Source organism: Argopecten irradians, chromosome 4 (assembly GCF_041381155.1).
Source record: "Argopecten irradians isolate NY chromosome 4, Ai_NY, whole genome shotgun sequence".
Lineage (NCBI taxonomy): Eukaryota > Metazoa > Mollusca > Bivalvia > Pectinida > Pectinidae > Argopecten > Argopecten irradians.
The window spans coordinates 35,196,887-35,210,879 of record NC_091137.1 but is presented as its reverse complement, the minus strand read 5'-3'; the positions used below and the strand labels follow the sequence as shown (position 1 = coordinate 35,210,879).

The following is a 13,993-nucleotide window of genomic DNA, read 5'->3' as shown; positions in this document are numbered from 1 at the left end:
CTCTGGCTGGGTCACGAGTCTGAATCCCATGTGGGACGTCATTTACCATGACTGACTGTTTGGCATGGTCAGTGTTTGTTCTCCGGGTACTTCGACTTCCCTAGAAATCATCCATCCATAAAACCTGGCACAGTACATATTAGTCCTTAAATTACACTTGCTGTTAATAGGGTGTTAATTAAATTAATCAAACCAAACCAATTTCACTACTAAAACAGTAAACTGCTGAAAAATGAAACTAAAGGTGTAAAAATGAATAGCAATGTCGTCAGGCGGTGTCTGTATATACTTAATACCTGTAGGTTGTACATATCTGTATAAAACAGGAGATCCATCACAATGCGTAGAGCCTTGGTCAACATATATAGCGGATCTTACTTAGGTAGAAGTGAAACTGTTGTGTAGGTGAGAATAGATCAATAATTCACATAAACCGGTTATCAACACATGTACACCGATGTATATCCATTCAGGTTCCCCACAGGGAAACACTTCAGGCTTCAAAACCTCAATGCCAATGCAAGGATATTCTTAATGTATAATTTATTACTTTATTTCATACTACATTTTTTATCTGAAAAAATAATGAAATGTTATCAGATGAAATCTGGAATTGGTGGGGGAGGGGACAAATTTAATTTTCATTTACATATTGAAATGGTGATCTCTGTTTTTTTTTGTTTTTTTTTGTTTGTCGTTTAGTTGCTTTGTTTTTATTACTTTAAACAGCCTATTTAAGCCAGGGTGATGTAGGAAAGCTGGAGTAGCTGGAGAAAAATCATCAACCAATGGTCATACCTGGCAACTCCCCAAAATGAGATTTGAGCTCGCAACCCGGAGGTGGAGGGTTTGTGGTAATATGTCGGGACATCTTACCACTTGGCCACCATTGCCCCTTAGCTTTTGTCCTACATTTTACAATTGCATCCTATACATATATAGGGGCCACAGTGGCCAAATGGTGAAGATGTCCTAACATATTACCCTAAGCCCTCCACCTATGGGTTGCAAGTTTGAATCCCATGCATGTAGGCCAGTTGCAGGTATTGCATGATGGCTGGTCAGTTATTTTTTTCTTTGTGTACTCCGGCTTTCTTCCACTAACGAACCTAGCACGTCCTTATAACATGACCCTGGCTCATTAGCTGTTAATTAGGATGTTAAACTATAATAAAACAAATACCAACCAATCTACAGACTGTATACCAAATATGCAAACTGTGTTAATTTCCATATACATGCATGGAACTTTGTTAGTATAGCCTAAATAAAATTGGACAAGCGCTACATGTATATATGGTGTGTATATATGTTAGAAGTGTAACACAAATTTACTTACAAATTCAAACTTTGTAGTTAAAAAAAACCCACCAACAATAGATAGGCTGAGCAGTGATGTGTGACCGTCACTTCCTGTTGTCTGAGCGATTCGACAGGTATGGCTTGTATTATGTCTACAACCAGCTGTCAATTTCCACCTGTGGCCGCTTGTCAATCAATCTTCCTTATATATACACAGCCACACAATGGAGTCAACTTATGGCTTCTTAAAAGTTAGGTCTAGTCAGAGATCCTGATCATATCAGCAGTGACTGAAAAAATAAACAAATGTTTACATTACTGAGGTAGTGGGGTAATTATAACTCTCGATCTATTTGGAATACTTAAATCTTTAAATTTGTGAATGATATACCTAATACTCAATTTGAAACGCTATGACATATTTCCTGATCATGAAGTCATATTTGAAATATCAACATCATATGTTCCAATTGATCAATTGAATTGAATAATTCCCAGAAACATTGTATGTTCAAATTTAATAAATCATGTATATGATTAATACATATGAAATTGCATGCAAACAGCTACCGGTAGTTTACTTGGCTTTTATCAGTTTTAATTTTGGTTTCAATTTTTTCAAATACATGTATAATATATAATAATTATATATATATATATAATGGGGTACGGACAAAAGCCCCCCCGGACAAAAGCCCCTTAGGACATAAGCCCCTAGGACAAAAGCCCCTTGGACAAAAGCCCTTCCATACGAAAGGAAAAGAGGACAAAAGCCCCTTCATTTTTCAAAAAAATTAAATTCAAAAATATAGTAAAAGAAAATATAAATATTTTTCTTATATCAGTTTTTTTTCTTCAAATATACATGTAGTTCAAAATAAGACACAATGTAATAATTTACTGGATTATTGGGATTTTACTAAAAATTTGATAAATTGATTTCATGATTTATAGAAAAAAAATGTAAAAAATTATATTGATGTTAATCTAATTATGACACTATATGATAGAAATATTTTGTAATTAAACATACTTTCCTAATTATCTATATATAATCAATGCAAACATCAAGCTGTTAGCCTGGTAGGTGTGTTATGATAAAGTAAACATTAATGGTTTCTTGTATATATAACATTCTAATGTCTATGTATCCATGTTTTTTATTCTTTCTTTGATATCAATAACTCAAAAATTAAAAGAATTCAAATGATCACATCATAATTATGCTTTTATATTATGTTTGACACTCTTCTCTGATAATACCCAAATGTATCAAATAGCAAATAAATATCTAAAAAAATAGAAATAAGAAAAAATACATTATTTTATAAAGAAGGGGCTTTTGTCCGGAGGGGCTTTTATCCTAAGGGGCTTTTGTCCGGAGGGGCTTTTGTCCTAGGGGCTTATGTCCGGGGGGGCTTTTGTCCAGGGGGGCTTTTGTCCTACACTCATATATAATCATAACATACTCAAAATGGAGTCTAACAAATCCCATAAAGCATTGCCCAATCTGTGATTTCCATCAGGTGTTTGATTTTTCATTTTTCATTTACTTTAATGCATAGTTCAAAATTATTTCTCAATTTACAGTAACATATGCCTCTCAGCATTCCAAGAATTATCCATATCAAATTAATAAGGACCATGCAATTAATTATATATATATAAATCAAAAGTTAAGTCTGACTTGTCAGCTAGCTATATATAGCTAGCTTATAAGATTTTTAAAGAATTTGCAAGAAGCCAAACAAATTATTGTATTGAATATCTATAGAATCAGTAAATTATCTGTCAATATATATGTATATATATAATGGGCCATACAATTCCACCTAGCTGTTAGTTTTAATATCAAACAGCTGTACATATATATGATTATCAAGGTATTTTTAAGCTTTTTTAAAGAGTTTTAAGTAACTGAACTAAATTACTTTCTATGACAATAAAAGCCTAGCTATTGCTAATAATAAAGCAGCAATGTTGTGAAAATGCATTTATATGAATTGACAATTTGAGCAAGAAGAAATGTAGTAATCATGTAGATGCATTTAATCTTCTGTTTAATATTACAAAGGTCTAGTGCTCTTCATCCTGCAGGAAGCATACACGTCATATACATTTTATTACATATCTATATATATGTTCACAATGGTGTGTGGTTAACATAGTAACACGACCAAATATATGCTCATGCAGCTATAGAGTTTAATATTTGTCTTTATATATATTGAAGATCAATGATAATAAATATTCTATCAAAGTATATATAGTCATTGCAGTGTCTGTTCTTCAATGCTCAAAATTAATTATTTAAAATTTATAACAGTATTGTCAAAGTTACTTCCCCTTAATTCATTTGTAAAATATAGAAACATAATGTAATTGTGTGCAATGGTTGCACCTATAGCAACATTCATCATTTGAAAAATAATTAGTGTTTAATCGTGTTTATAATAGTCTAATTAACACAAAAAATAATATAGAATAATTTATTTTGCCTTTGGTACATGTGCATTCAGTAGTTCATTTCATATAGGATATAGTGGTACGGATTTTTTTTCGGGATGCAATTAATTATTTTTCATATTTTTAACTTGATGTTAAATCAGAAGCTCAAACTTTTCATTGCAATTGGTGGTAATGGTGTAAAGTAAGTAACTTTTGTAACTGAAGAAAAATACTAAATCGTCTGCTCCTGTAAAAATTATAATACCATTTGTCAGTGGTTGAGCATCTTTAATACACACAAAAATCTTTGTCAGAACAAAATTCAACCTGATCGAATGTTCATAATTAATGTACCTCTGCACTGTCATAATATCATACATGTATTGCACTGTTGTGCTTGCATGAATGTCGATCTATATGAATGAATTAAAAGGACATTTTTTTATACTATTCAGGGGTGTAAAAATTTATTTCAAAGCACTAGCCCAGGGCTAGTAGACACCAAAATCTCACTAGCCCGGCCTAAATATCTACTAGCCCAGCCAAAAAAAAATTGGAAAATTTATAATACCAGTATTTTTTATACTGTATAAATTCAAATATTTTTAATTGAGTGAGTTTTTTTTTATTATTTGCATCTACTTTTTTATTTAAATTCAAATAAACATTAAGAAAATCTTTAATCTGTGATATTTCTAGAACACAATTTTTAGATTTTTTTTTTAAATCCTGAAACCGGATTCAAATATGGCTGCCTGCTGCAGGCATGGCTTTGCTGCCGACTTTTTGAGGAATAGATTCCAGTTCTTTAACTTCGTTTTTGTAACTATTAAAATTTACTGATCTGATAGCTGAGATGACTTATTTGATGGTTTGTATATTGTTTTTCTAGAACTTGTGTTGCAAATTACGTAACTTTCACATGAAATGCTATGCATCACTATTCACTGTGGTGATCGGGAGGCCTACTGTACCTGTCTACAATCGTAAATAAATTATACAACATGACTTTATATTAAGATTTAAAGTAAGATACGAATATTACATAGAATTGCAATGTTTTAAAGTGTTATTATGACTTAATATTGATGTTTTTCGTTTTGAAATATCTTTGAAAAAAGTCACTAGCCCCGGGCTAGTATGGCTAAAATTTCCACTAGCCCAAGCTGAAAATTTGGTAGCCCCGGGCGTCGGGCTAGTGGATTTTTACACCCCTGTTTTTAGATCAAGTGTCTTAATTCATTCTAATGTTCATATATACATGCCCTATCTAGACCGCATTTTTTGAAGATCATTCATTGTTATTTGACACATTAATTTATCGTAATAATATGTCACAGTGACATATTACAACGTATACGTATATGTAAATGGTATATTTTTACTTTACCTAATGCAGATTAACAAGTACCCTAGCTATGAATACTAATAGTATAGCAAGAAGAGACATTATGTCGGCATGCAAATTCAGCAAAAATAAAACATCTGATAAATTAATATAGACTGACCAGTGGCCTCTTGTAACTATCAAATATACATTTCATATATGTATATTACATGCTACATGTCTGTCCCATGCATCCATTGTAACAAAAAGACTAAGGTATGCCAGTATATAGTTAGATCCTTACACATGATTTAGTCATACTGATATAGACGTGACTGGATGCTGAACTTTTGAAGGAATACAATTTTAAACTATTGAATGTCTCTTGAACAGCTGAAGCCCCACTGAAATCATGGTGATCATGATCAGTTGACCAACAGATCTATACATAGGTACAACGTACATGTAGAATAAAAATGAAGCTATGTGAAGCAATTTTGTACCAATTTTCATACCATATAAATAGCGTGTGCATAAACCGCGGTTTATCTCTTTTGTTGAATCATGACTCACAGTTTACTGTCAGTTCTGAAGTAGCTCGACACGTCCGGTAAAAATATTGAAGGCTTACTGACTACTGTAGCCTTGGGTCTACCAATCGGTTTTGTGCAAGGAAGCTCAATTAAACGATCGATTTCCGAGATGCGTAATGTGCATAACTTACCTATCTTCTTCCTTAAAAACCTTACTAGATCCAACATAAAACTGTAAATATTTAAAGTATTTGGACTAGATCATGACATTAGTTACAAACGTCTGTGTGAGACCGATCTTCATATTTTCTCACATCGGGACAGTTCGGTAGATATCGGTAACTTACGATTTTTCTTTTAAATATTGAATGGAAATATTTAATTTGGTTTTAATAGAATTATTAGTTAATTATTATATCTGTAATAAAGACACAAAATACAAAGTCTTATGTTTTGCATTTTAAAAATAACAAAAATTATAGGTCAAGGTCATTGCTCGTGTGTAGGAAAACGTGGTTCTCGACAAGGTCAAAACTTGAAAGCCCGGCGATGGTATGTACATGCACTTATCATTTCATTTAACAATTTTTTCCATGTTTAATCCATCAATGAAATCGCTAACACTGGTTGAATTTACTGAAGTTAGGCCTATATAATTTTTCATTGACACCGACACCTTTTTGACAACCCTGCAACAGTAACTGGGATTCAGGTGCTTGTCAATGGTGTAAAGTTATCTAGCCTATCCTTACATAACTCAAGAACAGACGACAATGCAGATGATGCAGTTTCACTTTTAATGTGGAAACAAAATTCGATGATTAAGCTTTCGTGTATGGTTAAGATTGAATTTGAAGGTTTTGATATGTCATTGAGTTATATTATTGTAACAAAATAGGCCTAGTGCCCTGTGGTTTGGGCATATATCCGATCAGGTATCGGATCGAGGTGTTCCAGTTTAATTTAAGATACAGTGTTTAAGATGTACCAAAACAGGTAAGTGGCCTGTGGTAAGGGCATATACCCGATCAGGGATCGGGTCGAGGTGTTCCAGTTTACATAGACGATACTGCATGTGCGTAGGGAATATTTGAAGATTCTGACATAAATAGCGCTAGGACGTAGCGTGGCAGTTTTATGCTGTGGACATAGAAATATAAATGCTGAAGATTGTTTGTTATTCATTGAGTTATTGCATTGTATGAATTAATTGTTAAGATGCGAGAGTGATTGAAATAATGTACGAGCATAGGGACCTGGCACGAAAATTTTTAACCAATAGTATACATGTATGTATTATAGTATCAAGGGTATGAACTCGGCGGTCGAGAAAAACGGACCTATTTTTTTAAAACCTGATTATTTTAATAAATGGGTAATATACAACATTGACGAATATCTTACCTTAAAGAGAAATAATTCATCTTTCCAGTGAGTGCTTGATGAACAAAATTGGTCAAGTATTGACGAAGTTATGGCTTGATGAATCGGGAAATTTAGGCAAAATATGCTAGGTAGACATTTCCCTGTCCGGTCGAAATGTCGTCTCGGCTCTAATAGGCACCTCAAAAACCAAGCCAAAATCACAAAATCTACGCTTGTGGTGGTAAACAGTACCCATAACTGTGTTCATCGACAATCTCCTTTGGAGGTGTCATGACCCGTACTTTGTAGAAACTCCATTTACACATCGTGTAGCTCACTTACTTTAACTGTCACCGCCATGTTCATTTGTTCTTAGGAACGCTCCTCGACTTTACATATAGTGACTAAATTATGCAAATTATATATGTAATGTTGTGCTTATGGGTAAACTCGAGAAGCGTTCCGAAGAACAAATGAAATTAAGACATGTATCATATGCAGAACTCAAAAGAGAAGATTTTGTATTGATCATATTAAATGATATTGCAATATCTGATTATCATTTGGATAACAAAGTGCTCTCTTTCTCAATGCCATCTTTTTTCCATCAAGGTGATAGGTAAATATAAGGTATATGCTCATCATATAGCATTCATCAATTATTTGTTTTTACAAGACTGAATAGACCCACAACTTAATATAAGTAAGTTGTTTTGAAATATTTCAATGAAACTTAATTTAAAGCCTGTTATTTTGCCACCCTGCTACGACCATACAATTGTAAAAATTCTCAGTCACTGGTCCAAATGGTGTGGTCTATAACAATTAATGTAGATGTGAGTCTGACTACACTTACTAACATGTTCTGAAATTAATTGTTATTAACTTACACAGGATAATGATGATGATATCTATATGTTTTGCATTTTTCAGGCAAGATAGCCTCGTGTATAAGGGACATTGCTGTGGCTTAAAATGGCTGCTCTCAAATTGACATTAGCAAGCACTCAGCGAGCCTTTTCTCGCTCTTCTGCTCCATTTCTTCCAGTCCAAGTAAGTTTGTATATTGTTTTCTTTAGGGGATAATGGGAATTGAGTATAGTTGCATGTGTTTTAACATTAAAAGCTGCTTTATAATTACTCTACATTGTATTTACCATATTTACTATAATTAGCACATCTCCTCATATAAGCATCCTTGATTATCCAGTGGTTACTTTCATGCGCAATATCCACCTCAGGAATATTTAATAGCAAAAATGAAGGCAATTCAGGAGGAAAATCTTATTAATCACAGCCTTGCATAGATCTAGACTTCTTTCAATCACAGTGTTACGCTCACACCGATACTATTCCCTGATTGGTTGGTCAATCAGAAAAGTTTTGCAATCTGATCGTCGCCGAGCTGTGTGGGAGATCAAAGGGATCCAAACTATTTACCGTTACAAGTTTTGCTAAATAATAGCAGTATCGCTGTAAGTGCCCCTTAGTTATTAATCTACAGTAAGTGTTTCACAGAATAAGAAAAAAAGCACCACCCTAGACAATGGATAAAATGACAATAAAAGATATAACATTGAATTAAATGCATAAATATTCGTTGTTTCATTTTAAAGGAAAATGGCTCCCTTACAAAAATATTGCCAAAGAGAGCAGAGAACAGAATCAAGATGCTAGCCATTGCTGTTGTGGTAGTGGGTCTGTCTACTTCCACCTTGTGCTGTAGGAAACTTTCATGTGAGAAACAGGACTGTAATCCACTCAAAAGACTGTTTGTATCACAGCAACAAGGAAAGAGTCCCCATATTATCGGTAAAAAAGACTATCCTGTGTCCATCGGAGTAAAGGAGTAGATGAACTGAATCAAGGTTTTAATTCAAACAAAGGACATAACCGATATATGTTTAGTCCAGAAGACAAACCGAAGTGCACAGAAATAATCAGCATATTTCTCAAAGGCCTTTACCACTTTCAATTCATGAGGAAGTTATAAATGTAGAGTGACTTTTTTGACTTATGTTTGAAAATGCATTGGTTATCAGATTCGCCAAATGGCTACAAGAAAAAAGTCAAAATTAAGATCCAGTAAGAAAGCCTTGAACCTTTATTCGTTAGAGTGAGCATTTAAACTTTAAAGGAATATTTGATCTCACCATGCTCCTTTATAGGTTTAAGCATGTAGATATACTACATATGTAGCATGCTTACAAATTCAGTTTCGAAATAATTGAAGGAATTCTCAATGTATTTTTATGCTCTCGGCAGTTGATACATGTAATCTCTTCTTTTGTCATATGTATGCATCAACATGTATCAGACATTATAACTTTCTGATAATTAGTTGTCTTTTCCTATAGGACTGTTTCGTTATGTCAGAATTTAGATCAAAAGAACTGAATGTATTATTTTTCAGATTCTCATGATCGATGCCATTGCCTGTGATAATTGTACAAAATATTCAAATCTACTTTTGAAATATTTATTTACTTTTTAGCAGTTCTGATACAAGTCATTATTTTCAAAGGTTTCACAATTTTAACAGGAATATAATTAATTGATTATTTCCTCGTTCATCAAATCTTAACTCATCCTTACTTCACATGAAGACGTATTTGTAGAATGCTATATATCTATTTGTTTATTTTTTAGGTGCATCAGTTACATATTAAACAAGATCTCTGATTTGGTTTACAATATGATAAACCTGTTAAAAGTATAATAATAAGAGAACAGATGAAAATGTGAGCTAATTAATAACTTAAAAAAATTAAGTAAAGGTGTGGTTTTCAATGTGTCATCAGAAAATGAGATGAATCGATAAATATCTTACTGTCCATTAATTCTGTAAACAGTGTCATATTTAATAGTTTTGTCATGTATCCCCCAAGTATTGGTAAGTTTCGCCAATTATTTTGTATTGTGTTAATTTATAATTAGCATCCTTGTGTCATACTCATCATGATCAGTTGTTAAGTATTTCCATTGTATTATATAAACTTCTGTATGAATGATCCTATGGTTTCAGATTTTGATTTTATTTACATTTTACCTGGTATGCAAGGAATTTGAACCTATGTCTCTAACAAGTTTTGTTTTCTTTTTTGATCATTTACTCCTATAAGTTTACTCTTATTAACAGTCAGTAACAATTCATTGATGATTGATTGAGACAATGCCTAAATCTAAGGACAGATTTTCTTATTTCCCAATATACCAATTGTTTATATGTTCTTGCCATTGCTACATTTTTTTTGTCCCAAGATTCAATATCTTGTACTTTTTCTATCATATCATATATTGAATCAGTTTGGGAGAAATAAATTGGCAGGATGAGCAATATAGAGATATTTGTGAATAAATCTTAATTTAAATTGTTTCTTACTCTGACACTAAATCTTGATTTAAATTTAAGATTTGAATCCCAGCTATTGTCTGACATTGCAATCCATGTATATTGATATATAAGTTTTAATTTGACACATAAATACTTTGAGCAGTGATATATATCCACTGTAGGTCTGTCTAGACTTTAAACCTTATAAAACATGTTATAAATTAAATGTGTGGGCTCGTAAGTTCAAATGTCGTTTTTGTATGAAGTTAAATTGTACATGTAATAGTTATTTTCACTGCTTTGTTTTTATTTTATTGTTGAATAAAATATATTTAAAACGTGATTATTATAGTTACTGTTGTTTTATATTATATCTATCTAGCCCACTGATGTAAGATGTATTTGTTACCTGACTCTCTATATTAATGTAAATGAAGTAATTTCCCCCATTGACCGGTCAATAGTTTGACTGTTGACCGGGGCGGAATGTTTGCATGCGTTTATTGTCGACGTCATAATTCATTATAAACACCCGATTGACCAAAATACCAATATTCTTTCGGCGAAAGTCTTTCTCACCATAAGCTCAGTAAAAAGTTTAAGATTGCGTTTCAGGTAACAAAACAGTCATGAGAAAAAGTCTTGAGTAACAAAACAGTCATGAGAAAAAGTCTTGAGAAAAAGAAAGAGTTTTGACTATTGACTGAAAAGGCATGAAACAAATGTATATATACTTATTGGGCTAGCGCTCTTCATATTCACATCTGTACCAGGGACACGCGTAGACCCAAACAACAAGGACATATGCATATGGGATCTAAATCTTTGATTTGTACAATTACAAGTTAAAGTTGAACATATTCAAAAACATTTCCAAGGAAACAGAATTTATGACCAGAAGCTAAAACTGTTGATATCTCTGAAGCTGATCAATATCTTTCCTTCGAAATTATATATCCACTGTCGGTAAACTATAAGTTATTAAATATGCCTATGTTAAGTCATTTGATATAAAGTCTCATGTGACCTGTTCTTATCGCCCTTTGTCCACCATCTATGTCCTTAAACAATAAACATTTTTGACTTCTCCAAAACTGCTGAAGCAATTTCAATGAAATTTTGTATAAACCTTCTAAAGGTTTAAGTCCAATCAAAAGTGTGAATCATATGACCTACAGGGTGCTGTAGGAGAGGCAAAAAGGGACAAAATTGACTCAAATTTCAAAAATCTCCACTCACAAATGTGGTAGAATCAAATGCTCTTCACAGATAGAAAGAATTTAAGGTCTTTACAACAGTTGAGAATTATATGCCCCTTGGGTCTTTCGTTTGCCGTTGGGAGGGGGTTAAGTTTACTATAGTTTATAGGAAAAACACATTTTTGAGCATTATTTGGTGATTTGTAATAGGAATGGATCAAGTGTCAGAATTATCAGTATGAGATGGCCATTGAATCCTATTAACAAGTTTTCCATGACTGACCCCCAGGGGCCTTAGGGGCGGGACCTAAAGGGGTTAAATAGGCCAAAACTTCAAAAATCTTATGGTATTTTGGAAATGGTATAATCAAATACTTTTCATATATTACACTAACAGTAATCTAATGCTGAATCATTTTCCTGGCATCCCTGTAGTTCACATGCCTGGTTTTCTGCCCGTCGGTGCGCACTTGTCAGTTTCCATCGTCTTTGGGTGGTCACCAACTATCCTCAATGTTTCAACCCTCAACCACGACATCCTCCAGTTGGGGGGCAGTAGGGGTGGCCAATTACCTACTCGATGGATCTTGATTTCCATTCCAAATCGCCCCGACGGTGTCATAACCAGCAAGGTGCTTCTCAGCCGCTTCACCAATTCTCAAGGCTGATGACATTGCCTTCCCCCGTACTCCTAAATTTTAGGAGTCTGTTCGCTGATTGAGCTGAGAACCCCATGCATGCAACCTCGACTGCGAATAGCCTTGCCTTCCATCCTTTCTCTTTGTAGTCTGCTATTACAAATGTAGAATTGCATACCTCAAGTTCTTTCTTTCATGAGCATCTTCACATGTTTCCTCCCAAGGTACTGTGAGCTCCACTACGATGATAGTTCTGGACTTGGTTCGATACTAGAACTTTGTCTGGACATATGTAGTCTCTACTATTGGGGAAAAAAAGCCTTCCATCCAGGTCCACTTTGAGCTCCCAGTCATTTTCTCAATCCAGCAATGATATTGTAGTCGCCTACTTCCGCTCCACTGTCTCGCCTTCCCTTACACAAATCTTCATACTTCCTGGTGTTGGCTTTGGGCGCTTCCTTCTCCTTTCTTCCTCTACAATGATTGCCAGCGTAGCACCTTATCGTGACGCCATCTGTAAAGCCTATGTGTCAACGATGTCCGACACCCTGACAAGATGTGGGCCATCGATCCCTGGCTCCCACAGAGCTGACATGATGGGTCCTCAATAAGTCTCCACTAGTGAAGATTTGCTGGGGACAGCAGTGTGTCATATACCGCTCTTAACAGGAATGGTATCATGTACTGACCCCTCTTCCACACTTACAACCAACATAGTTTCTTGCTTGGCAATTCCAACTTTATCCATGTCCCTTGCTTTCCCAGCTCAACAGCTTTTGTCTTCCTCTTGTCTTCCTCTACCCGCCTAACCTCGCTCTGAACCATTCTACGCCTCTCTGACATTGATGCGTTCTTCCACTGTTGAAAGTGATGCAACCCCACTCTTTGCCTTCCGCTGCACGTGGTTGCAACCTCAACCCATACTGTCAGCCTGGTCTACAGATGTCGATGCTGGCCACTTTCTTCCTGTCCTTATCTGGACACCTGCTTCACCGGCTCTTTCATTTAATGAGTCCCGCAATGTCATAACTATGCGACACTTTGCTACCTTGAACTCATCTTTTATGGTTGAAAGCGGTAATTGCAGCTGGTTGGATTTACCATACAATCATATACGAAAGTAAATCCTAGTAGGACTCCAAGCCATGGCCGCAGATAACTGCTAAATTCTCTCTCCAACCCATAGATCAGCAACAGCCACATCAGCCTTGGCAAAACCCTATGTTGGTATGTCCTAGCATGGATGGAAAGTCTTGAGATCCTTTACAAAATTTGTGAATTATATGACACTGGGGTCTCAAGTTCCCTCCTGGGGAAGGGGTCCAGTTTAGTATAGTTTATATAGGCAACACATTTATGAGCATTATTTTTTAATTTTCATATGAAATGAGTCAAACATGGTTAGAATTATTAGCCTGAGATAGCAAAAATGTTATTTTCTTTATTTATTTTCTAAGTGTATACAATATATGTTATCCTTCAGTATGAAAGATTGCATAAAAATAACTTTTCATGTCATTAAGAAATTTGAATTTGAAAAAAAAAAGTTAGATTTGTATGAATATGTATGCGATTGTTGATGTTGTGTCTAAATATCATGTATTTTTTTTAAATCGTTGAAAAATAAAAGATTTTAAAAAGATGTCCATACACAATGGGTCCATGCTTGGAGATGTCCAATAATTTGAGCTCATCAGCCGGACTCAATGGTCAGAAATGTGATGATCCATCGCACTGACGAAACGAGTACCGGGAAGCATATCTGAATGGGTAGGTACAACATCATGTGAAAAAAAAAATCATTTTCTGCCATGCCTGTCTGGATGAATTGGAAATAAGCAATGTAT

General features: G+C 34.3%; 2 protein-coding genes across 5 annotated transcripts in view; one reads left to right on the top strand and one right to left on the bottom strand.

Annotated features, from left to right (window-relative positions):
* Nucleotides 1-5,936, bottom strand: part of LOC138321460 (uro-adherence factor A-like) — a 59,636-nt gene extending 53,700 nt beyond the window's left edge. The window contains exons 1-2 of one of the 2 annotated variants that reach the window (XM_069265166.1): nt 5,802-5,936; nt 1,340-1,592 (exon numbers count right to left, since the gene is read on the bottom strand). The gene's annotated coding sequence lies outside the window, so the exon portion shown is untranslated. The remainder of the gene's footprint in view (nt 1-1,339; nt 1,593-5,801) is intronic. The other variant, XM_069265167.1, reaches the window with a different exon arrangement.
* Nucleotides 1-10,652, top strand: part of LOC138321461 (uncharacterized) — a 42,457-nt gene extending 31,805 nt beyond the window's left edge. The window contains exons 1-3 of one of the 3 annotated variants that reach the window (XM_069265170.1): nt 6,080-6,162; nt 7,909-8,028; nt 8,592-10,652. In XM_069265170.1, coding sequence (XP_069121271.1) covers nt 7,951-8,028; nt 8,592-8,828 — 315 coding nt within the window. In that variant the 5' untranslated portion in view covers nt 6,080-6,162; nt 7,909-7,950 and the 3' untranslated portion in view covers nt 8,829-10,652. Of the gene's footprint in view, nt 1-6,079; nt 6,163-7,042; nt 7,067-7,908; nt 8,029-8,591 lie in introns of those variants that run through there. The other 2 variants (XM_069265172.1, XM_069265171.1) reach the window with 2 other exon arrangements.
* Nucleotides 10,653-13,993: the final 3,341 nt, after the last annotated feature.